General features: G+C 36.0%; 3 protein-coding genes across 3 annotated transcripts; 1 reads left to right on the forward strand and 2 right to left on the reverse strand.

The window, feature by feature from the left end:
- Nucleotides 1-7,013: 7,013 nt before the first annotated feature.
- On the reverse strand, nucleotides 7,014-9,790 carry LOC128296741 (pro-resilin-like). The gene is made up of 3 exons (XM_053032227.1): nucleotides 9,749-9,790; nucleotides 8,017-8,424; nucleotides 7,014-7,857 (listed from the first exon to the last, which is right to left on the reverse strand). The coding sequence occupies exons 1-3, from the start codon at nucleotides 9,788-9,790 to the stop codon at nucleotides 7,726-7,728; spliced, it is 582 nt and encodes a 193-aa protein (XP_052888187.1). The 3' UTR covers nucleotides 7,014-7,725.
- A 10,329-nt stretch (nucleotides 9,791-20,119) lies between these two features.
- LOC128298045 (histidine-rich glycoprotein-like) lies at nucleotides 20,120-22,145 on the reverse strand. Its single transcript, XM_053033775.1, has 4 exons — nucleotides 22,110-22,145; nucleotides 20,891-21,172; nucleotides 20,684-20,818; nucleotides 20,120-20,608 (listed from the first exon to the last, which is right to left on the reverse strand). The coding sequence occupies exons 1-4, from the start codon at nucleotides 22,143-22,145 to the stop codon at nucleotides 20,120-20,122; spliced, it is 942 nt and encodes a 313-aa protein (XP_052889735.1).
- A 2,590-nt stretch (nucleotides 22,146-24,735) lies between these two features.
- Nucleotides 24,736-25,408, forward strand: LOC128298046 (uncharacterized). The gene is made up of 2 exons (XM_053033776.1): nucleotides 24,736-25,140; nucleotides 25,229-25,408. Exons 1-2 carry the CDS (start codon nucleotides 24,736-24,738, stop codon nucleotides 25,406-25,408), a joined length of 585 nt encoding a protein of 194 aa, XP_052889736.1.
- Nucleotides 25,409-25,675: the final 267 nt, after the last annotated feature.

Below are 25,675 nucleotides of genomic sequence, written 5' to 3' on the forward strand. Positions count from 1 at the left end.
GATAAAATAAACGCTACCTCAATAATTTACTGATTAGCTCGCGATTAAATCACTCCAGCAATATTATCAGCTATTCAGCTAACGCGGCATAATTATCATTTAATGCAATGGGGTATCACCAAAATCGATTCGATGAGAAAAAGTAGATTAGAACCATGATCTCAACTGACATTATACTTCAAATATTGATGTTGTTGTGTGAAAAACTTTTGGCATTTTAAATAATTTGTTATAAATTTTGTAGGTTTCATTACTGTATTTGATATGTACAACTTAGTGAAAAGGTAAAGTTTATACTATATGCAAGTAGTTTAATGATTTAACGTTATTTATGTCGCTGTTATTCTTTATATTAGGCTCTCATTTTATGTTATGTAGCGGAGACACATTTTAAGCGATTTTGTTTAAACTTGTGTAATTTAATTTTAATACTTATATCACGCCCACTTCCACAATTCACTTTTTCTGGAATATAGCAAAAACTAAGCTACGCTCTTATGTAGTATCATCTGGATGCTCCTATTTAAATAACCAAATAAAAATGTAGACTCTTCACTCTACGCACTGACATTTCCCCCCTCATTCCTAGAGGCTTAGAGAATTGATTTGAAAATTAAATATTTTTGCTCAGGATGTTTCCTTAACATTTAAAAGGTACCAGAGGAGTAAAATAAAATTATTATTGAAGGCCCTATAGAGCAAACACTTACACGACAGCACATGGCACTTGACTTTTCACGACTATCTGTTCCTATCTATGGATTGTGCCAGAGAGTCTGTCAGCTGCTATTTTGTTATCTCCACAATGAAATACGGTATTGACGTGAATAACGACGCCTATCAAGAATAACTGAATGTTTATGTTTAGTTCAGGGTTTGCTTGCTTTTTTAATCTGCAAAATTGCCATGTTGCGACATGATTTTGTTTTTTTTTATTTCAATCTATTAAAAATGTTTATTATATACTTAGTAACCTAAGTTAGTTAAAGACTTAATAAATTACACCTTAAAAAGGCTAAAATTCTGAATTCTGAAAAAATTAACGTAAGTGATATTTTTGCTGGATATTTAACGAAGGTGAAAAACTTTGCGAAACAGCGTCTTTGCAAATCGATGCATAAATGCTCTGATTTTTGTATGTATCGTATATTTTTTAGCCATTTTGCATTTATTTGTTTGTTATTTAAAAAAATAAACAAATTACAAATTATATTGTTTGCTTTGGTTGGTGTAATTATGTATCCAACCAAAGCTGAAAAGGCCTATTTTTCCTACTAATTTATCCAATTTAAGGGGAATATATTAATATTTAACCGTTAAAAAATCGATAATTCCATCTACTTTTGCTCTATTTTCATGCCCTAGCCATCCGTATCGAATCAATTGCGTACTATTGCTTTAATGTATATAAAACTAATAAGTGTTTGCTATTAGTTGCTGCTTGCAAAGGTAGTAGAAAATTAAGAATTATGCTGAAATTATGCATTATATAGCATGTGAAAGAGACCAATTTTTGAGAAATATAAAGTGTTAACTATCGCGTGAACTCGTGTTAAGTTTGTTTGACTTTTGTTGAAAAATAATGTACATATGATTGGAAATTAAAGAAACTATTGTATTGAAGGAGATTTAAAAGGAACAACACATCAGTATACACCACAGGCATGAGATAGAATCATGATAGGTAAAAGTACCCAAAAGAACATGGCAATAAAACACTCTTCCTTTTCCTATTATATTCACGGACTGCCTAGAACAGATACTATAGATAAATTGACATTTGCTACATCCAAATTTATCTTTGTTAAGATTGCATAGCATTAGCAATACGGCCTGGCCGTTCCTGAGTAAATAAAAAAAAAAGATTGCATAGCATTCCTAGATTTCGTAGTTTATGTAGTATAATTAAAGGTAATAATTTTTTTCCAACTCAGCGTTGTAAATTATAAGGAGTTATAATCGTTGTAAGCACACAAGGATAATGTTAGTGACATGGTTATCTATTTATGTATGCATTTCGATAGGTAATTCGTCAAATAAAAAACAGGAAGTACAAGTGGGCCCCATTTCGAAATATGACGCTTCCCCGCGAGGGGAATCATTATTACCGAACAGAAAGGTAACAGATATGTACAATGGTTGCTTAATATGGTATCTATTGTTATTTTTCTGTGCATGTATGTATTCCTGTTTTTACACGTTGTATGTATTGTACGTTACATAAATAATTCACTTTATAGTGAAATAATATCTGCTTCGCTTAAAATATTGTATTATGAAAAAGGATTTAAATATATGATTGCTACATACCAGTCGCATTCAGGTGATATTCATTATCCGTCACCTAGTATTTCCTTATTGATCCGATTAAATATGTCACTAAGCGTCAGTGAGTCACCGCATCTTTAGATATGTGTATATATATATACATAAATATGTATATATATATATATACATATATTTTTTTGTTGGTTTATTTTTCAAACAACTGAATTCTTCTTCCACAATTTTTAAATGATTGCTAATATGGCACCAGGATCAACTCACGACAGTATAGAGATATTAAAAGCACTTTGTACTAAGCATTAAATGATCAGTTGACACAAACGTTTTTCACAAAACAAATATGCTTTTTATCTTGCAACTGCAATTCACCAACACTTGATATGTACTTATGTTGACATTCATTGCATTTATGGTTGCACCATCAGTCTGCTGAAAGGAGATTATGAATCCAGCGTTATATTTGTACCTTTTAACAGAACCAGATTATCATCATCGTAACATGTGACATTTTTCGTTGGATCGATTTGCGATACACAATGCTGCTTTATGATTGCATAAAATTGGCTTAAGGTTGTAAAACAAAGGAAAACAATCTTACTGCAACCACGATGAACATTGAAAATCTAATTAATCAAAACACTCTAGGTCCGGCTCCTTGAACCAAGTACCAGGATTGCTCCTGTTTGTTGTTGAGCCCCGGGAGAAATATTATTCGAGTTCTAGACACTGAATTGAGTTGAAGAATCCAAATTGGAATGGGAATATGTTGAACTGGTGCAGTCGTATTTGTTCACTTGATTATTGACCGAATGTAAATGAGTTACCGTCTGTTTTAGGCCCTGCAATGAGGCAACTTGTTAAAACTGAAACAAGGAACACTGTATTTGCTCCTGGGTAAATATGAACATTCATGTGAACTAACTACAATGCGTTCACTCTTTTTCTATGTCAGCTCGAGTGAAAAACTAAATTCTTCGAGGCCACTTACTATGTAGGTAGTTGGAACTTTCTCACAGGGATGTTGCTGAGAAACAAAATCGATAGGAGAGCAAAAAATCGGAGAGCAAATGGAGAGTTCATACGCTTCGATAGAACGGAGCAAGAGAATTTACTAAGGCTTGGAATCGAAATGACTTCCGAACCCGGCAGCATATTCAAACAGCAGGTGTTGTGAGAAATATGAGAGAATATTGCTGGTAGATGATTGCTATGCGGTCGCTTCTACGGAGCATAAAATTGGGAAATGAGAAACCATTGCACCACTACTAATCTATAGGTATAGGACACATATCGTTGGGAGAAAGCTGTAGAAGACATTTAATGGTCATGTATTCTTAGAGTAACATTTTTCTGCGTTTTTGAGCAGAAATTAATAGATGGCCTTCCTGTTAACCGTTTTAATACACTTGTAGGTAATTAAAAACCTTTACCCTTAATTGGGACTCCACACAAAGGACGCTGGTTTGATGCAACATATATTCGAATTTCCTGTTCAAAGTCCGAAAGCAACCGTTGGCTAACCTATGTAGTATACATGTTAATTGTTCACGTGGTTCAAAAAACACATTTGTAATTCTAGAGCTTTATGTATCATAACTTCCCATTGTGGGAGAAAAATAGTAAAATGAGCTACAGTTACAGAGAACAGAGAATTTACAAGCTACCAAGTATTGGTTTAAACATTCTTCCTGCTCCCACGAAATCTTCTTCTATGTATTTGCCATTTGTTTACGTCTTGCATGGCAAGTCGCTATATCTTTGCATACTGGTCGATTTAGCGGACATCTAAAAATCACATACATTAAAAAAAATATCGTGTGTCCTTAACGCAATCGTGATAAGATCATAATAATTCTTCAGTGTGCCTGTGTTGCATAGTATGGAATAAAAAAAATATTACAACAATATTGAATGTTTAGAACAAATAAAATAATCTCGTAATTTAGTATTGAAACATGGAATAGTTTGCCCAAGATAATACACTGAAGGATTGTTATTTCATCTTACTAGCTATATCGGCCCGGTTAAAAGGTTACTCAAGAGAACTATGCAGTGTACTCGAGCTTCTAGGGGTATTCAACGGGATTTTTGAGCTTACGATTTTATTTTTTTTTTATCACGCATGAAAATCATCCTTTCAACAGATGTGAAATAAGAATGCTAGGCCTTGCGATGGGGATATAGTCTACATTTTCGAATAAAACTAGACAATCTAAAATCTCCTTGAAATCTCTTTGATGTACTTGGTCTGCCGCTACACCACATGACTGGTGAAAATCCCATACGGCTCATTCTGTCGGCTACAAGGTAAAATAAGACTATTCGAACCGGCCCGTTCTCATGATTAAATCATTTTGAGCGATTCTTATTCGATGGGTATCTATTTAATTTGGGCTCAACAATACGACATTACAGCATCGTCTACAGAACATTCAATATTCCAATAAGGCCCGCGTTTTATTCGATTCCCTCAAAACAATGGACAAAGTATTTTATTTATTTTTAAAAAATCTGGCTCGTTTCCATAGTCTCTTGTTCCGGTTATACAGTTTTTTTTCACTTTCGTCATATTTACCAAATATTTTTACTCGTCATCTGGTATTATTTTGTCTCACCGATTCAATAATGTCCGACCTCCTTGTTTCTGAACAGTATTGTGGTGGAGTTTGGTGTTTAGTATTTTTAATTTTCATATTTTTTTAACATTCACTTGCAATAGCAATTGGAAGATTCCAAACCATTAATAATGTTGTGACCAACACAAGATGTCGGTGTACTACGATATATGTAGCGTTGACATCCATCAAGAATTGAATTGTATCGTAATAATTGGAACTCGCTCTGTCTCTTCCGTATGACATTACAACCTCATAGGACTTGAAATGCCATTTCTGACTTTCCTTGATTTTAACTTATTCGTCGCCGGACTTACCATGGACAGAATGGCCCGTTTTTGAGAGCTCTTTCAGCCTTCAATTGAACTTATCACCTATTCGACTTTGACCTCTCGGTACCCCAAGATCACCTATGTCCGATTGTCTTGTTTGTGTTGGCTGTCTTCCTCAGCGGTGTACTTTAAACATACCATGAGTCCAACCGTCTTTACCCCATGGAAACAGGAATGGGTACTATAGTGCATGCATCATCTGGTTGGTCTCATACAATGTCCTTAAGGATCATGTAGCACGATGTTTCAGTACAATACCTGTGTATTTATCCGTGCTCCCGGTGACATCGTCACAAACACACATGACCCCCCATACGTCAATACGTCAATACCTGGTATACGTGAAAGGATAGACAATATGTCTCGAATAAGTTCACCCCCAAATACTGGCGATTGAGTGATTTGCATTGCATCATACTGGCCTTTTGAGATACGATCGTACGATGAGTGTTGCATGGTGAATGTCCCGGAAGCACAGCGAGCAAACCAATTCGCTGGCCAATCGCTCCTTGAATGCTGTAGTTATAAATTACCAATTATCAATATTAACAGTTGCAATTACCCGTTCTATGCAGTGAATATTCTTTTTCCCTCTGGGAATGTTCCAGTTTAGTAAAACCTTTGCTATAATGTATGAAAAAATCATCAAAATCCTCTCTAAAACACATATTAACGCCATAAATTAACAAAAATATGTTTACCGGATAAAACTATGCTTGATAAATCATTTGTAAGAAACGCGGATACCTTGGTTGCCCTCCTCTATCCTTTTTCCTCTATGGTAATATGGTCGCTCGATAAAATTATAATTGCTAAATCATTTGGGACATATCTCATGAGTGAACTTTTGTTTGCGGTTTTTTTTTTAATTTCAGTAAACGGAGAGGTCCGGTACACGTGTACTCGCATAATGATAACCGCACTATTTCGAACCAATTGCGAGATAGAGATTGTTGTATGCTACATTTTAAAAAAGTCATCGTTTGACAATAGTAAGTTTTTTAGTACAATACTAGTCTCTTTGTGACAATAGTAACAAATTAAAATAGCATGGACCTTGAAACCAGAAAAAAAACAGATGAGATATTTTCAAGTCAGCAAAAAGGTTTCTACATTCAAAAGGCAAATTTGGTTCGCAAATTGAGTTTGACTTCCCTGGTCGAAATGTTTGAAAAACGAAGCTTTGAGCTTTGAATAGTTGCTGTCATGAGATGGGATTGAAGACCTCACTTTCGAATTGGTTCTTGTCTTCACTAATTTATGTTACGCTTTCAGATACGCTCAAGAAACTTTGAATCATTGGATTGATTTGAAAAGCTTAGGTTTTTGACTAAAATTTAAACGTATGTGGTAAAGATAACTCTATTTTAATTTTTTTTATTTTAGCGGAGCCGGTCTTCACACGTCACCGGACCAAAATCCCTTCCGGACCAATCCCCCGTAGCAAGAACTGACTATCCGGCTACGTGGTAAAATAAAGTCGATATGGCCGGCCAGGCCGTTCTAACGAAAAACAAAATCTCTATCTAGTAACTAAATGGGTTTAAGTGTATAGCATCTTGCTTGTTAGCAATTTTGAACAGGTCTAGATGTATAAATGAGGGATTACCTGCGGTATAAACATAATTCTTTGATAGAAAATAAAAAAAAAACTTATAAATATCGATAAGTAACTCAATAAGCGACCATTCATGGGGTTTCTTTGAAACTTTATTTTCACGTACAATTAACAAAACATTCTTCTTCTATATTAACTTCTTATAAAGTAATACATGTACACAGATGTGGATTGTACAACGCAAACGACGCAATCCGATAGCAAAAAAGGTGAACAATATCAACAGTTTAGCAGAAATCAAAAACATTTCCCATGATTTTACAGTGACATCTGCTGAAAAAAGGTGGTGAGTTTAATTTCTGACGTTTTGCTAGTTATTATCCACTTTCATGCTCTTGATGGTATAGTGTTGGAAAGCCCGAATGTATGTTGTTTATCGTTGTTTTTGTTGGTTATGGCAGTACCTTCATCATCGTTATCGTCCTTTCCTCGAAAAAAGCATGATAATTTATACTATGTTCTTTAATATATTTAACATTTTTTTTACTCCATGCTTTGTTGATGGGGTTTTTATATTGCTTTGTTCCACATTGCTCTTAATAACTCATTAAACTTGTACTGGGGAGTTAATTTCGTTGTTTAAACTCCCTTATAAGACGATTTATCAAAAATTACTTTTAAACATTGCTTGGGTCGGATCGTTAAAGTGTGTCTTGTGTTGACTATAGGATAACTGGCGCATATCAGTTTTTACTTAATGACTGGTGCCTATAACAATATTTTTGTGCTCCATGAAATGACAAATGCAATACTTACAATGCGGTTTATGACCTATGATTTTCGTTTAACTACAGTGAAGGTAACTACATATCTCGTTGCGTCCAGGAGTATCTACAATTGCTGACAGGTTGTCGTCGTTGGCATTGCCAGAAGTTTATTGATAACCGTTGAACTGTCCGTTTCCTCCATATCCACCATTGTTACCATTAGCTCCATTTCCAGTACCAACATCTTCATAGGTGATGGTTGGACGATATCCATTCTGGTCGGCTTCATAGTTTACAACCTAAAAAGAAATAAATAAATAAAATAAATAAATAATATCATCTAACGAGTAATAACAATTTCTATTCATAAGTTTCAATGGTTAAAAAAACAGTTTTTGTTATATGAAACGCACAATGCCAAGAATACAGATATATGATAGAAGGATATATCCACTTACTTGCTTACGACCATCGGGGAGGAGGACATAGTAGCGTCCAACGGTTCGGTCGCCATCACGAGACTCCATGTGTCCGAAGTCGTTGCCGGAGGCGAAGTCCTGCACGTTGTACTCGAATGAGTATTTGGCAGGTTGAGCATTAGCGTCCTCGTAGTTGTATCCGCCGTTTGCGCCGTTACCAGAGGGGGCTCCGTACTGCTGGGATGGGGCAGGATAGTTTCCACCGTTGGAGGTCGAGGGGTAGTTGTAACCATTGTCGTTTGAGTTATAGTTGTAACCGTTATTCCCATTGAACGACTGGCCTGGGGGCAGGTAGTTGCTCGAAGGAGAGGAAAAACCGTTGCGGGGAGCAGGGGGTTCGGCTGTGGCTATAGCAGCCAAGAAGATTGCAGCGACGACAAAAAAGATCTGTAATTTATATGAAAAGAACTTAGTCTTTTCGGTTCACAGTTTTGAATGAAACTGGATTTGTTTTGTATTCTAACGAGAGGAGCAAGACAGTTAAGCAGCTCAATAGCTTTCGGTTTAAAGTCTACGATCTTTCGTGTTATAACTGATTCAGTCACCTTCAACGAATGACGATTGGCGATACGGTTGAGAGCGTTTGTGCGTCCACAAAACTGTTTTTGCTCGCATATCTACCCGAATGTGTGTGTGTTTTTAACACACGATTTCGCTTCAATTTACGTCACTTAATCAACATTGCTCACCAATGGGTGGATTCGGAATAATGTAGGCAAGTTAGCAATATTGATGTGAAATATTTCATGATTCGTGTGAAATTAGCTATCAATGTTTCTGTTATACAGAATAGAACGTTATATCATAACTTAATTTGAAAAAGTGTTGTAAAATCGATAGGGAAGTTTAATAGTCCTATTTCAATGCAGGAAGACGATACAAGTTTAGCAGTTAACCGTAATAAAATTATCAGTTTTTTCAACAACAAAATGTTTTTTTTAACAAATAGATACGATTGGTGAACTGTAATATGCTTGAAGTATAGTTTTCACGTTATTTAATCATTTTATTAAATAAAAGTCTGTCGTGTTTTATTTTTAAAAACATTTGTTTAACACAATAGTTGTTTGTGTAAGCTATGAATACGCCACTAATTTCGATAAAATATAGCTAATTTTGATAATATAGTACAGAACACTTAGCTACGGTACAGTAGCTTAAATCAGCTGGTTGACTGTTTAACTATTTTTTTAATCATGTAGAACTTTCGTTTAAGTTTTTTTTAACTTATGCTTCACTGCAATCAGTCACACACTAATCACTGTTATTCGACAAGCAATCGAAATTTTCCGTAGAACTTTTTGTACTATTATGCGTTCGTCTGTTCAATATTATTGCATACCTTCATTTTGTTTGTTTGCACAGAAAAAACTGCTTGAACAATTAACTTAATCGTGAAACACTGCACTTGAGAGCAAACGCCACGGTGATTATAGAATATCAGGCTACAACAAACCACTAAAACAGCGCAACAAATCTTCAGAACAGATTTGAAACTTTGCCAGTTTGCACTAGTTGTACTGCGCTCGAGTTTGTGCTCTTGATGACGGTTAATTTGTTTATGGGTTGATACAATCATATCTGCGGTATATATACGTTGTTTCAGCGCAAGATCACAAAATGTGAGCTGTCTGTACTTTCGGTCCGACAAACTTTAGTAAGTAAATGAATCTTCTTTGTACATGCTGTCTCTTTTTGGTCAATGGCTTACCAAAAGATTCGGTTGGACGCAGTTACTACGAGAAACGGGCATTTTCGCGTCATCAAAAAGCGTGCCGAGATATACTTCCAAAACTGAGCCCCACGCTGAACGATGAGTTGGGTGAGAAGGAAGGAGCGAATGAACGAGCATGACCATCGCGAAACGCGTGCATCTCGTTTTGGAAAGAAGCAAAAAATGCTGCATCTTTAAAAAAATGAATAAAAGCTAGAGAACGTTCGTCGGCTGTGCATCAGTGGCCATAGAGATTGAAGAAGATCAAAAGAGAATGGAGACCACTCTCTGAAAAGAAGGGAGTACTTCACAAGCACTAGTCGAAACACGCGCTTGTCGTGCGCGAATTGAAGGAATCCGAGCTCAACCCGAAAGCTAAGCCAGAAAAAAGTTTGGGGTAGTAGGGCGAGAACCTCACCGGTTTCATCTTGAACATCGCAGCAGACACTTTAACGAAGCTCTCACTTATTGTCCACACATCCGTATCAACGTATTGCATTAAGATTACATCTAACAGAATCTGTAACAGAACAGCCTATGGGAAAAGTAGTTCATATGCTTTATTTGTTGTGCTATCATTGTGCTCTAGGTAGCACTGTAACCTGTTTGCTTAATGTATGTATGTGTCGTTTACAGCAAGCATATTACATGATTTAACCACCAGATGCTATATAGTAAACCAACACAAATCTTTTGTAATTGTGCACTTTTTACGTATTTGAACAAAACGTAAACCTTCAAGCTATGAAGTCGGATGAATGTGAAAATCCGTTTTTGCACACAATGTTCGTGTGACTTTTTAATGTCGTTTAATGTGTCTAATAGATCGCCTTCGTATTCATATGCATCAGTCATCTACGATCATCATGTATGATAAAACAGCGAAGTCGGTAATGTAAACGGTCCTCCCAATTTAGGTTGATAAAAATTCATTGATTTCATCTTCATCTTTTTTGTTTACTTCTTTTTCTTCTTTTATATCATATTTATAAACACATATGCGTAATTTGCATTTACAGTTGTGCGTAAATGCAAAACGCTGAGCAATTATAACTTTTTTATTTTTTTATTTAGACATTATTTTTTTTCTTTATTTTATTTAGCTAGTTATGTTTTTATTCAATTATTTAGTTATTGATATATCACAACTCCAGTATGATAGTATTTGCCGTATTATCAGCCATATATTATCTGAGGAGAGTACTCATTTCTCATGGCGTATCCTCCTTGTCTTTTGCCTTATCCCGGGCATGCTAGGTTATTTTTACAATTTAGTCATAGTTAAAGTTGTTATTTTGTTGTTGCAAAAGATGTAAAAGTTTTCAATATCGTTTATCTTGAATACTACAAGTTACAAAAGTGATAATAAGTGATCGATCATCTCAATAAAATCGTTATTTTTTATGTGATTTATTTTCGCCTTAAAAATTGTTCTAATCGCCATAGAAAAGGGTGTTCACGTATAAATGATTTCGTTTGTACGTGTATATACATCTTCGTAGATTTTTAATCAATTTTTAAGTTAATTTTATTTGGTTTAATATTATTCAATTATTCCATTCCTGGCGTTATACTAGCTGTTATATTTTTTTTCGCGAAGCTTTTCGAAGCTTTTACAACCACCGTTATTTGTACGTCTATTGTGTTTTGTTTATAAGTTTGAATAAACACATCGTCATGGAATTGCATTGCCCTGCTTGGCGTTGGTCGGTGTAAATGTTTAGCTAATTATTAATTAATTCTTTCAACTGAATGGAGCCGTTCGTTAGTCTTTACTGTGCGTCTTGGAAATGGAGCGGCAATTTATTTAACGCGATTGCGGCGTCGCGATACGCGAGAAGAGGTCCATAGTGATTTTAAGCACCCTTAGTAAAATAAAAATCTCCACAAATAACTATCTAGACAGTTTGCGAATCACTATTACGTTGCTCGTTCACTTTTTTATTCCGAAAATATCTACATCCTCAGAAAGCGCATTGTATAACCAGGATTGCATTCAAATAAAAATTGCGTATAATGCACTTAATCTATAAAAAGGCAGCAATGAGTGCATAGCAATGTATGATGGTCCGCTCCAAAAACAGCAACCGTGAAGAACAGTTCGTGATTCTGATTGCAATTGCGTCTTTTGGAGCAATCTTCGTATGTGCAAATTGATATGAAATAGAATGTTCAACAGGTGTTCCAAATGCTATCCCTTTGAGCGGAATGGATAGATGGTTACGAAAATCCGTGTGTTTAATTGCTATTAGTACCTCCACTAACCGGTTGATCTTGAAGAAGCAGCGTGGCCTGAAAATCAGTTATTTTGCGATGTCATTGAATTAGTCAATTACTGGGGTAAATTAATAATTTGCTTGATATTTTACTATATAGCTATAGTCATCGCAAGAAGTGATTGCAGTCTTAAGCAATGATACTTCAACGTAAATAAACCTCAAGAAGGATTCTAAATGACAAAAATTTGCTTGATTGCTTCTTACGTGCTGCTAGTTACGTGTAGTATGTATTATTGCGAAAAAATCATACACATGAATTATGCAAGCAATTTTAGAGAAAAACAAAAGCAATATTGCATACACAAAAATAAATTACCAAACGTAGCGCACTGACCAACAGGTTAACGCAATTGCCAAAATCACGAATTTTACAGTTGACCTTTCAGTAATACTCTTTGTTGTGTTTCTGTTTTGATTTATGAAACCAACGTTTGGTAAGTGGAACAATCGATAGCCAGGCACAGTGATTTGAACTGTTGGGGGTAAGTTGAACCGTGCTGATGATGATGATGAAGATGATTATCGTAAAAATCACTGAACCTAGGTTAGCATTCCGACTGGCAATAAAAAATGGAGCAACAGACTGGATGTACAAGCACTAGTTCTATTTCGATAAAATCCATAATTTACCGACAGTTGTCTGGTTGAAATCATAAATCCCTTGTAAGTTACCCTGGAAAGTTACCCTTAGTTGTAAGTAATACGGCCTGGCCGTTCTTGAAGAAATAAAAAATAAATAGATTACTCAGGATTAGTAAAACAAAAGATAGAAAAAAAAAACAGATTAATTTCGAAGACATGCATTATCACATAGTTTACAATAAATTCAGCTACCCTTATAAAGCACGAAGTCGTGGGAGGACGGTCAGTAGTATGGTTTTGGTGGTTCACCTTTGTCATTTACCATTCATTTTTTTATGCTATGGCGAGGAGGTCATATTTCACCGTAGTAGATGCAGTATGAAGCAGACCGTGAGCTTATAGGTAGGGTAATGGAATGTATATAATGAAGTTCAATTATTGTACCAGTAGAAGGGTAGGCTTTCGCTAACCTCTTAATTGATCGTTTAATTTTGGAACGTTTAATTCATTTTCCAAAAATGGTGGTGAAGTGCCGATCCTCTTCCTTGAAATACGGCGATCAACAAGACTGAAAGAAAGATAGAGAGAGAGAGAGGGAGAGAAAGAGAGAGAGAAAAAAATAAATAAAAAGAGAAAGAGAGAGAGTGATATAGAAAGATAGGTAAAAAGGAAAATAGGATGAGATCGAGATTGCGCATCATTGTATGTTAAAGTCAATCCACATAAAACCGACACAAAAATAGTATCGATAAGCTCATTTTATACCACTGCTAATCGTCTGAAAAACGCTTCAAAATAGTGAAAAATAATTGTTATGTGACAAACTCACTAATAAATATCAATACCATACCTAGAGACAGAAAAAAATGCAAACCGTGACAATGGCTGCATGGGGAATGGGGAATGGCTGCAATGTAAAGAACCCAGTTAAAGTTACCAGGCCCATGAGCTGCAGGGATACTTTCATTTTTAGTAAGGTTATCTTTCGAAGGAATATGATTTTATTGACAGATTGTTGCCTTTAACAAATCCATAGAAGGTACCCATAATGCAGATGACCTTGAAAACCACGTATGGTCATATACCAGACTACTTATTTATCAAACTAACTTGAAGTGGTTTCAAGACAATTTATTCCGTCCATTGTTCCCTGAACCGATGTAAAAAATGAATGAGTTTCCAACTAGTGCCATTAGTGCAATTAGTGTATTATTTTTTCGTGATATTTCATTATAGGATGAGTTGAGATTGTACAGGGAATGAGTGCTTTAACAGAACTACATAAAATAAACGATATGAACACTTTATTTTGTTTCAAAAAACTTTCTTTCCTTCGTGAGCACCATGAACATCGGATAAACTGTAAAGAAAAAAAAACATATGTGCACTACTTACTTTTAAACATTATTGCTCAACGAAAAAGCTTTCTATTCTGTTACGCCAATAGAAAAGAGACTGTGAAGTATAGCAGTTGATCAAACCCTTGCTTGTATGGCTTTTTTGTTTGTTCGTTAATTATGTTCATTTAAATTGATGAAATCATACTTACTGATAATAATGAGCCATTTTTCTTTATTTTTTATGACAAATGTAATTGTATCATAAATTTAAGAGTCCATCATCGTATTTATTTTACCAAATCGGAAAATCAATTCTATTGTGCAACTAGTACCGCAAAATAAGAACCATTTAGCGTTGCGATTAATTGATTTATTAAGTAAAATATGAAATGTACATTTTGTTAAAAAATAATAATGACATACAAAAAACTCTTTGCCGTGATCGATCTATGCTGTTTTACCGCAATCGTTGTTTCATTCGTGATCAAAACAATTAGTTAACGCAATAATTGATGGCGTTTTCGATGTTGAGCATGGTTGGAGGTTGAACATGAAAGGAAGCGCTTCACCTAGCGAAGGACCAGATCTCTGTTTCGTTTCGAATCTAAGTGTTTTACAGATACCACAGAACGTGACCGTGAAGAAGGTGGTAAAGTATGAATGAACTTGAAATACATAGCGATGCTAATAGTCCGGTATTTGAATGTCTGCCAAGTGTTTGGTAAATAGATTTCCTTTTACATGTTTGAGACAGATTCTTGACAGATCGCATGGTGAACGTGGAGTAGAAGGAATATGGTCATACATGCCGGATAAAGTTATTTAAGAACAGAGTTGTTCAATGACGTGGACTGTTGATACATTAAGCACTCATACGAACACGCATACAACGTTCGTCCGAACATATCAAATGTCATAAGTTCGTAAGTGACTGATTACTCGTTAACATTACAAATATAAGTTTAGCTAAATAAACTAGACATATAGATATCAAGGCATGTTTCAAACTACATGAACTGTATGAAATCCCATACGAAACGCTCTTCCGCAGCAAGCCTTGATTATCCAGCTGAGTGGTACAATTATGCCTAAAAAATCAGAAATGGCAGGAAAGATCTGGCCGGGTTGCCAGATATAAATGAAAACATATGCGAGTATGTCGTTGCGTTAATAACAAAACCTCGGCATATTTGATCGATATTGTTGCAGAAAGAGATATGACTAATTGTACAGTCGATAAATTTCGTAAAAATGCATCGAATCATCCTTGCGTATTCATTACGTAGTATGTTCATTTTTGTAGAACTAGAAAGTTTTCTGGTACGTACGGTTTAAAATTTACGGCAAGTACGGTTGAAAATTTTAACAAAACGAATAGTTTATCTTCCATTTATATACCATTCTCGCTCCTTCGCCAGAGTGATGAACTGGTTTGCATTGTTAATGCTTTACATTTGCACAAGATCGCGATAGAGTTGATGGCAACGAGCAAAGAAACCTGCGCCAGTGAATTGAAATGATTAATCTGATTGAGCCATATACTAATACTTTGCGGTATAGCAAAGTGCTGAAGTGATGTGACGTGACACTGGGACAAATGCAGAAATTTTTGCTCGAACGGCCGTTCGGCACGGTAAACGAAAGGGAAACGTTTTATGAATGTGACGGTAAGGTTGTTGTAACAAGGTTGTGGTATGTAACGGGTAGCAAATTGCAGCTCAGTAAAACTGACAGAGAAGCGTTTCTAACAACTCCCACGTCGAGCTGCAGTTTGAAATATTGCCGTAAAATAAAAGTCTCCACCGTTGCCAAGACGAAGAACTAAAGAACTATTAAAAGTAAGATAATGCTTATAGTTGTAATGGGTATGGGAAATGTACGTGGTTGGTTTAACGGTTGCGACAATTTTAGCGATAAAATAACAATTTGTTTTTGTTGCGCTTCGTTATTAGATGTTTGCAGCTTTGCAATGGTTAAGCCATTTTACTAACGATACAAAAGACTAAACGGTACTTACACATATTTAATAACTATGAAACATTAGTAAATACAAACTCGTTTGTTAAGGAATGAAAATCATAAAGATAGTCTTGCGTATAGGCTCAGCCGATTTAAACATATTTAATACTTTTTGCATTGATTTGATGAAAATGAAACACGCGATTTTAAAAATGTTCATTTTAAAAAAGACCATACATGGTTTGGTTTTCGTACACAGTTAGTCTGTCGAGCTAATCATAGTCAGTTCAAATCTGATTTTGACGGATACCGTTGTAGCGAGGGTGTCTCCAACATAAAAAAGAATGTGAAGCAGATGAATCAGATTGACTTGATGGTCTCGAGCCTCGTTGGTTGATCTTTCACATCGAAGGTCATAGATCGATTATCAGCCGATTCTTCGTAGCAAAGGCTGAGGGAGCGTATTAGTGGACGAAAGCGTGATATAGTTTAGTAATTCATTCTACTACCGACGTCTCCGTCAAGCACAAAATCAAAATATGAAGAATTAGGGATTTATTGGGTTCTGAAATTCTGATTTGAAAATTTAAGGTTTACTTTATGTGACAAAAAAGTTTGCCATTGACAACCATTTAAGTGGATATTTAGAAAACAGTATTTTCGAACAACTTGTTGAAATTGTATTATCAGTTGTAAATTTGGTTTTCCTATTTGATATGAATTCTCTAGTACTGATAATTTCGCATTCAAATAGCTAGCTCAACTTTGTATGTTATCTTAATAGCTTGTTGACAATTATGCTCATCAGAACCCAAAACGTGTCTACGAACTTGACTAGCTTTATGATTCGGTTGGTTACTAAGGCTTGGGAAAAGTGTGTAACAGCTTAGCTTAAACAGGGTTATCCCACGACACGGGCGGTCGTCATCGCCCCCAAATTCAAATCCATTTCGAAACATGTTCAATCTGACATTTGCGCGCGAAAATCATCACCGTACAACCTTCAATTAGTACTCATTTGGTGCTTAGTTGTTTAAACAAATGTAGACTTCTGCCAAGGGGGAAGCTGTAACCACTATTTGACCAATCATATACTTTCAGATTTTTCATATTGCCAAAGAGAAGTCTATTTCTAGCTTCCCTCTCTTCTCACCTTTCTAATGCTCTTCATTCCTTGGTATTGATCAGTTAAAACATCGGCTAATGTAAAGGTATGTGAGTTCGATGGAATCCAAATTACTTAAAAACAATCCGTACCTGATGTTAAGTGAGAGGGGTCTTCGTGTGAACGAAGGCACATCTTTAGGCTAAGGTGATCTTCGCCAAATCTGAGCATATCGAATTTGATCATGTAATGGTTACACGTGTGTGCTCTGTTCAACTTACAACAGTCGATATAAAACCAACTCAATCATAATGCATTTTACGCTATGTGTGAAATTTAATGGCATCCACATGAAAACATTATTATCTCGTACATCACATCGTCCATGGGCCACCAAAACCCCGATGCATCGTACCCATTTAATTAATAATTACAATTTAATCCGCCATCGGCTCATCAACCATTCAAAACAGATGCTACACAGAGGCAATGAACAATGATGATAGTTTTCGATAGGCTGTTGATGCGAGTGTCAAAGCAATTCCTTTCATAACCTTGTGACCCACCCAATGGGTAACAGCAAATTGGAACGAACGTCAGCGCATTCAGAATCCTCTTCGAACGAGCAGAAATAGACACTGGGGTGGATTTTTTGCAATCCTTAGCAAAGCAGGCAGTGCAAATGGAGCAACTTTCCAAATTATGCACTAAGTAAGCAAACAGAATGCAAGGTACTCTTTGCTCGTTGGGTTCGTTTGACTCCGTTGGGCTCTGACAGCCATATTTTGAAAGTATCTTCCTACAAGCTTCATGATTACCATTATGGCAGTCTGGCAGATGTGCGGTGCCCTCTAACAGCTGTGTAACGTACTGGGGAATCGGAGCAGTGAGCCGTCTAGAAAAAGATGTGGTTCAGGTCAAGGTTCACTTCCCAGAAGTGTGCTCTGATTTAGTTGGCAAATGTCGTTTTTCTACAGTCGAAAAGACTTGATGTCATCGCATAACGTTCACTTTATTCCATTCTAGCACATTCAATAGTTTAGTAAACCTGTATTCTTGAACCTGTAGTGATTCTTGAACATTTTTTGATGTACATTTGACAGGTGATTATATTTTAGCTCATCTATTTTTCCTTAGTTTAAACAAATAAATCAGCGCACTATTCGTGATTGTGAAGGTGAAGTGAATGGAAGATTTGTAATGATTTACGTGTGTCATCCTTCTACAAAATTTCGTTTATTTACCACTGATTAAACGCTTCCCCTTGAAACCACGTTACACTATTACACAAGTGTACCCGTACGTTTTTGATGTAATGTTTAAAGTTAAGTTAAAGTTAAAGTTTGATTGTCTCTCGATGTAAGCTTTGATTGTGGAACGCATTACTAACTAAGCTTGTCATAGATATTTGGTAAACGCAATTATGGATTTCACAAATAATTCTGAATGCGATACTGGTTTGCTATGCCGAGATTGTAAATATAAAAAAACGAGGTAACGAGGTAGTAGTTCTCATTAAAGACCGGACACGTGTTTTCTTCTATTGATCAGTAGAGGTAACTTATGTTGCACTCAATGAATCATAATTTTCATAATTTTCATAATTTCAACCATCATAAATACGACGACATAGAAGGGAATGAACGTCAGCACAAAAATGTCCTTGAACTTTGTGACATATAGTAAAAGGAACTGCGTAACAAATGGAACTCATTGAATGACCTTCACTCTTGATTGTTCCAACGATATAGATTATTTGAAAATAAAAACGTAGTTCTGACACGAACATATACTTTAAAATAGTTTATTGGTTTATTTTTTCCATCATTTTAGCATGGCTGTATACATAATAACATCATGAAATAAAATTTTGATTTTCTATACGGAATTTATTAGTGGAATTCCAACTTGAAGCTTCAAACCCTCAATTGAAATACGTAGTATATATATAGTAACTACCTATACTTATGTAACAACATCCACATACATAAACACAGATGTGTGTAATTTTTTAGACGCACAGAGCCTTTCTTTCCAGTTCTTTGATTTGGTATTGCTGATAGCTGTTTGCTCTGAAATTGAAACAGTACAGCGCATGCACTATTCCTATCCGAGATGGTCTTCGAATGCATAAGCACAAGTCTCCTTTCCAATTTGTTCGAATAATAGTGAACGACTTATGCTGGCGCATCATCACTGTTGTGCAACCTATTTGGCTTCTAAAGTTTGGTATAGATTGTAGTTCGAAAGAATGTTCAAATAACGAAATGCTTTGCGCGCTTACCTGTAAAATATGACGTCAATTATGTTTTGACAGCACGAATCACGTCGACGATGAACCCTTAATCTCGATGCGGCTTGATTCAGGTGTAGCAATGGATGGTGAATGAACCGGGTACAACCAGACGAAGAGTCGCCTCTCTGGGTGATTGGATCACGTGCAACCTGTAGAAAGTACTATTACAAATTCCCAACAATGTAGGCCCGTGCAATGAAAATAACTAGACATCGTAATGTGTAACTAATTATGAGTTATATTTTTGTTACTAAATTTATCCGGCGACAGCGCTCGTCCGTGCAATTATTGTCGCATGAATGGTTTTTGCTAATAATTGTAGCGTCAGATATTGCATTTTTATAATTTTTTTCTATATCATAAACTGTGTACGGAAAAATAACTCAACTTTTCATATGTATTCTGCTTGGGTGGAAACTTCGTTGTGCATACGTAATATTACCAGCCAGCGCCATGGATATATAGAAATCACGAATCAAACAACAAGTTTGCTTTCAGGTCCTTCGTTATGTGAGGATGTATATATTGCATATGCGTAAACTTACAAATAAGCTGCTGAACGTATATTATTATCGATGTTTAATGACCTAAGTAATAAAGATCACATGTCTACTAAAGTGTCTTGCTCTTTCACGATACACCTGTGGCATGTGGTCTGAAGTATAAGAATCTGCGCGATACATGATTCGAAGCATCATATAATGTTTTAATTGGTATTCGCTATTATCGATCCGTAAATCCATCCTCCGATCCATATTTTCCGATTCATTGATTTCATTATCATTTTCACTCTAGAATTGAATCGATCTAGTGGTAGCCATTGTGACGATGATTATTGCTATTATGGTGATTCGAAGAATGTTGGTGGTTGTTAGTATTGCTGCTTCTTCTGCGATGATGACCATTATGTCCGTTATGGTGATGATCGTTATGACCGTTATGCCCGTTATGTCCGTGCCCATGTCCATGACCATGCCCGTTACCATGGTTCTCGTGAGCATTACTATCATAACCTCGATGACCGTCGTGAATCCCGTGATCTGCCCGGCTGTGTCCACTATCATGCCCATGCGAATCGTACTCATTCGAACCGTGCCCAATACCGTTATGCTCGAAATCGTGATGCGATTCCCTAGGGTAACCAAGTTGAGTGTGTGGAGTTTCCTTTGGATAACCGTCATGTCCATGCTCGTGTCCATGCTCATGGGGATGATCATGGTGATGCGGATGCTCGTCTCCTCCTTCGTAGGTAATCTTTGGTCTATATCCCTTGTGGTCGGCCTCATATTCTACAATCTGTTTATTCGTAAAAAGTTAGCAAATAGTAAATGATGTTCATAACCAGCAAAGACAATACTGCTGACACATTACCTGTCGACGTCCATCAGGAAGCAAGACGTTATATTTTCCGGTGGTATAGTCTCCATCGCGCATTTCTTCATGACCGAAAGACAGATCAGCATTGTCGTCATCGACTTCGTAGCTAAATTCATACTTGGCTGGTTCCTTTAATCAGACAAAACACGAGTTGTATAGCGTTAAAGGTAATAGCTTATGAGCGATTCGATTATTAGTTACATCTTCAAAGGATCCGCTATCATCGTGGTTATCATGGTGATCGTGATGGTCTTCGTACTCGTGATGATCTGGATGGAAGCCAGACTGATGATGAGGGGGGCCGTAACTTGAATCGGGGGTTCCATAGCTGCTCGATGGTGGTACTAGGTCCGTATGGTGATCGTCGTGATGCCCACCTTCTCCTCCGTGACCATGACCGTGAGCGGGAGGTAAGTATGAGTTGATTGGAGCCTCGGCTTTAACTCTCATAATTACGGTAACCAACAAAAAAAAGCAGCAATGCTATGTAGAAAAACGAGTATAATTTGCTATAATGATTGAACTTTCGTACTGTGCTATATTGAACCTAAGCTTTTTTATTCTAGGAAAGCTTTTGTTTGAGCTTTATTAAACTGACTACTCATATTGTATAGACCTTGGCGTTTTTTAAGCACCAATATCTATGAAACACTGACAAGTCAGAAAATGCATTTCAAAGGGTTTGGTAACCACTAAAATCGCTGGTGATTTTAAATAAAACGGGCATGGTGAGGATATGGTATTGCCAAAAAATTAAGAAAAAAAAATATTTGCACGTTACGTTGCTTAGGTTAGGAGTATATGATACAACGCATGTTCCATGGAGAAACATGAATAATTTAGATAGTACGAACATTTTATTCAAATGGTCCAAATAATGTCATTCAAAACTATACTCCTAGCTAAATAGGGCATACAACGCTTTACAACTTTTTTCATATGGAATGTTGTGAAATGTGTTTCAGGTACTTGCCAACACAACACACTGTACCTAGCATCAACAAAAAACACTAGCTCAGGTATTCGGACTGCCTGAAAAGTCTTGAAAGTTAACTTCGAACAACTTTTTAAATTGTTTGTTTGTAATTGCTTTCTGATAACTGTTTTACATATAATTAATGGCAAAATTTACAACTACCAATACAACCGAGCATCCCCGGGATAAGGCAATTCGCAAGGAGGAAATGCCTTGTTATTTGTTATGTTATTTTCTCTCAACACAACCGGTGTTGAAAATACGGCATTGCCGTCAGAATAGATATTAAATAAAAACAAATATGGCAAAATTTATTGTTCAGCAATACGGCCTGGCCGTCCTTATTAAATAAACAAATAGCAGAACTCAAGGTTTACATTGATGTTTTTCAATGGTGGTAACGTTCGTTGTCCATGCTCTGTGGATGTTCAGAATCACTCTTACCTTTAGCACATTTGCACATGTTATGAATTTTAGCATTTCTAAGACGTTTATTATATGTTGAGCTTATTTTCTTCACAAAATTCACTCACTAAAGACAAAACGTTTTCAGTAGTTTCAATTTTACCGTACACTTCGCTTACACATTTGTTTGCGCACTGTAGAAAACAAATAAATACTAATAAAATATAAAGTATGCTCCAGCTAGTCTCACTTATCTAGCAGGCAAATAAACGAATACTGACTGTTTGGAGCCACTCGCCAAACTATTTATACGAAGTTCTTGTTCCAATTTCAATCAGTTCATTCCTCTCACTAGTAAACAGTATCATGATCTTCAATTGAAATATCTTCTATACGTACTAAAGCTCCCTACCAGATCCTCATTAGTGAGAAGAAGCATTGTCAAGCTGTTTGTTGATGCTAATGGTGGCAAATTGATGACAACATTTGCCAACGATAGTCAGACGGGCATGGATGGGATTCTAACGATATCCCATCACCAAAAGCAAATGTGCAATCGCTTAACTTTGAAAGAGCTGATTACGAAAAATAAGCTGAAGATTCTACTCGGTGATTGCTTCGTGATTAACGTTAAAGATTACCAACTAATCCCCATCACCGAGGTTGATTGTAGATCGCATCCCTGTATTTTCTCAACGATGTGATTGGTTTCCATTCATACAGTGCCGGCCGGCCAGTCACTAACATGCTGCAATACAGCAATTTATCGAAGCTATGCAATTGATAGCCATTCACTAGGGAACATGCAAGTTTAATGCTCGAAGAATTCTTTCTAGATCAACTTATCGGTGTTTTTCTGTACGGTGAATCCCAATGAAAAATGTGTTAAATCTAATTAGGTTTCGAATCAACGCTTATCAGAACCATATTTATTTTTTATTTCTCCAAGAACGGCCAGGCCGTATCAAAACCATATAAAATATTAAAAATTATATCTGTATGGGTCAATAATAATGGAAAGTATTTTTACAGCAGAATAAAAGGAAGTACCAATCGTTTATCGGTTTAACGATCAATTATTAAGATTACCATAAAATGCGTCAATTGTTAAAATTTATCAGTCATAACTTGCAACTCAAGTCTGTTATGTCTGTAGACTGTTGTTAAGAAGATATATCATTCTCTGTTTATAGAGGTGCTTTATGGCCTATGTGTGTCTCAAGGTTTGTGATTTACAAAACTAAACTTTTCAAATCCACTCAACAATTTTGTGTACAATATTGAAATCAAAACATATTTTGAAATTAATCTCAGAATAAGCACAATAGCAACAAAAATACTTCAAATTTAAGCATTTCACACTCGTTTTTTACATCAGTTGTAGTTGTTATAAATAAATGTAACAAAGTTATATAATAAACATGTATAAATAATGCACATCTAAGTCTATAACCATAACACCATCTAAGATAACGAGATAACGGGCAGTATAGTTGTGATACGCAGGAATATGTTTTAATTTGTGAGCATTTCTGAAGGAAGGATTTTTTAAATAAAAACTTGCATAAACACATAAATAATTCCTTTAACACTCCAAAGCATGAAAAAAAATTGCCAGAGGCGTTAAAACTGCCTCTACTAGAGGCGTGTTATTCTGATGAAAAATGTTTGAGACTGTGCTCGCCTTCAATATGCGTAGACGTATTTAGTTCATGGTGCCGACGAAATTCATTATTACTGTCCATCGATAAATGTCTAGTAATGTCCTTCTCAAAAAGCTGCCCTCTTGTCCTATTCTACTACAGCATTGGCAATTGTTTATTACAACGTTCTGAGTGTGTTAGAGTCCTAGGGATCCTTCTTGACGAGCAACTTAGTTTTAGACCTAATCGCATGACAAAACTAATTAATCGTGGTAATCAGATTCTAGGCGTGTTATTTTGATTAACAACAGAGTTCGTTAGTCCGGCCGATCTTAGAGTACGCAAGCATTGTTTGGTACCCCTCAGCACTTATCTGGAGCCAGCGCATCGTACCAATTCAACGTAAGGCTACGCGATTTGCCATCGGACCCTGGAGAACTATGCCTCCAGAACTCACCTCCAGATTATGCCTCACGATGCCTGCTTTTGGGACTCCAGCCACTGAAAGTCCCACTGACGACGGTTCAGTGCATGCTTGTTCTGATACTTAGTAAAACTGAAATGATTTATTTACTGCTTTTTAAATAGTCCCGATATTAGATTGTATGTTATATGGGCAACAATTAGGGGCCCCAAGCGGTACCAGTCCCCAAGTAATGAGGCGAAAAGGGTGAATTCGCCTCTAAAAATGGGGCTATATGTGCGTTTTGTGTGGAATTTCGGTCACTTTTAGATTACCTAAACATACATTATGTAATTGCCCTAAATACCTCATTAAGCTTTCCTTCAATGTAAAGGCTCATTAAACCTTGAATCTCACAATTATTTGAAATTTATCATATTGCTATTATTCTTTTTTTCAATTCTATGTCATGATTATAGATGCCTAATACCTTTATTCGAATTGTTTCGTTAGTAGATGCAGGTTACTGTTTATATCGGATGCAGAGTTCTTTTTCATTCTGTCGTGTGCAGTTCATTTTTTACAACTCTAGCTACATTGGGTTTACTTTTAGAAGAACATGGAGAATAGAAACACTGTATATATGATGTTTGGCATTATACTTTATATGTTCATTCAGCAATTCTCAGCCACAAGTGACAAAGACTATGATCTCAAAATTACAAAATTTGTGTGCCTTGATACACCTTATCAACGAAGTGTGCTACATTATTGCAAAACTGTAGTTCGTCGAAATCGGCCCACAATCCTGAACTTGTCGATAACGATTCCAGAAAGCTTCGATTTTCTGAAAATTCAATTCAGTATAGAATACAAATTTACTACCTTTCGCCCCTTTTTGTTCGACTTAGAAAATGAGGCATGTGAATTTTTGTCGTCAACAGTGCGAGATCCTGCATCGGAAATAGCATATAAGGTGGTGTTTGAAAAGTACAGAAATATTGCTAAGCCCTGTCCACATGGTGTAAGTAGATTTATGCATTAAAAATATTTTTAGAATTACATTGGTAAAACTTAAACGCTAAACGAGGCTTACGGTTTTTTATTTGCAGAACCGTACATATAGCATTGAGTATTGGGTGGATCCTCAGACTCTTCCAAAATCGGTGCCTGCTGGTGATTATCGATTAACTTCAATTTTCTCTTTTAAAGACAACGTGACTTTACTAAAACTGCAAACTTACGGCACAACAAGAAGAAAGGGAATTTTTCGTTCCATGATTGAATGGTGAAACAAGTTATAACAAGGTTTTGAAAATTATAATAAAACATATTGAAGGGTTTTACAACAACGAAAAAGTAATAAAACGGCCAAATACAACTGGGATAATGTGCCCTTCCACAGTTCGGAGAATAGAATGCCTCCCATCCAATGTGGTCATTATAAACCAACCAAGCAATTGGTAATTCATGGGGTAATGGTAAGAAATGGTAATTACATACTATTGCTGATTTAGAATTTATAGTGTCACAAACGACATGTCATTAAGTTTGAATAT

Source organism: Anopheles moucheti, chromosome 2, assembly GCF_943734755.1.
Source record: "Anopheles moucheti chromosome 2, idAnoMoucSN_F20_07, whole genome shotgun sequence".
Taxonomy (NCBI): domain Eukaryota; kingdom Metazoa; phylum Arthropoda; class Insecta; order Diptera; family Culicidae; genus Anopheles; species Anopheles moucheti.

Bases quoted from the DNA above. Each gene is read 5' to 3' on its own strand.
- LOC128296741 (XM_053032227.1), bottom strand. From the start codon at position 9,790: ATGCCCGTTTCTCGTAGTAACTGCGTCCAACCGAATCTTTTG. The intron at 8,425-9,748 runs GTAAGCCATTGA...TATAAATTACAG, and splicing joins GCGTCCAACCGAATCTTTTG to ATCTTTTTTGTCGTCGCTGC. The intron at 7,858-8,016 runs GTAAGTGGATAT...ATTTCTTTTTAG, and splicing joins TCCCCGATGGTCGTAAGCAA to GTTGTAAACTATGAAGCCGA.
- LOC128298045 (XM_053033775.1), bottom strand. From the start codon at position 22,145: ATGCTAAAATTCATAACATGTGCAAATGTGCTAAAG. The intron at 21,173-22,109 runs GTAAGAGTGATT...TTTTCTACATAG, and splicing joins CATGTGCAAATGTGCTAAAG to CATTGCTGCTTTTTTTTGTT. The intron at 20,609-20,683 runs GTAATGTGTCAG...ACGAATAAACAG, and splicing joins TTCCTGATGGACGTCGACAG to ATTGTAGAATATGAGGCCGA.
- LOC128298046 (XM_053033776.1), top strand. From the start codon at position 24,736: ATGGAGAATAGAAACACTGTATATATGATGTTTGGCATTATACTTTAT. The intron at 25,141-25,228 runs GTAAGTAGATTT...TTTTATTTGCAG, and splicing joins CTAAGCCCTGTCCACATGGT to AACCGTACATATAGCATTGA.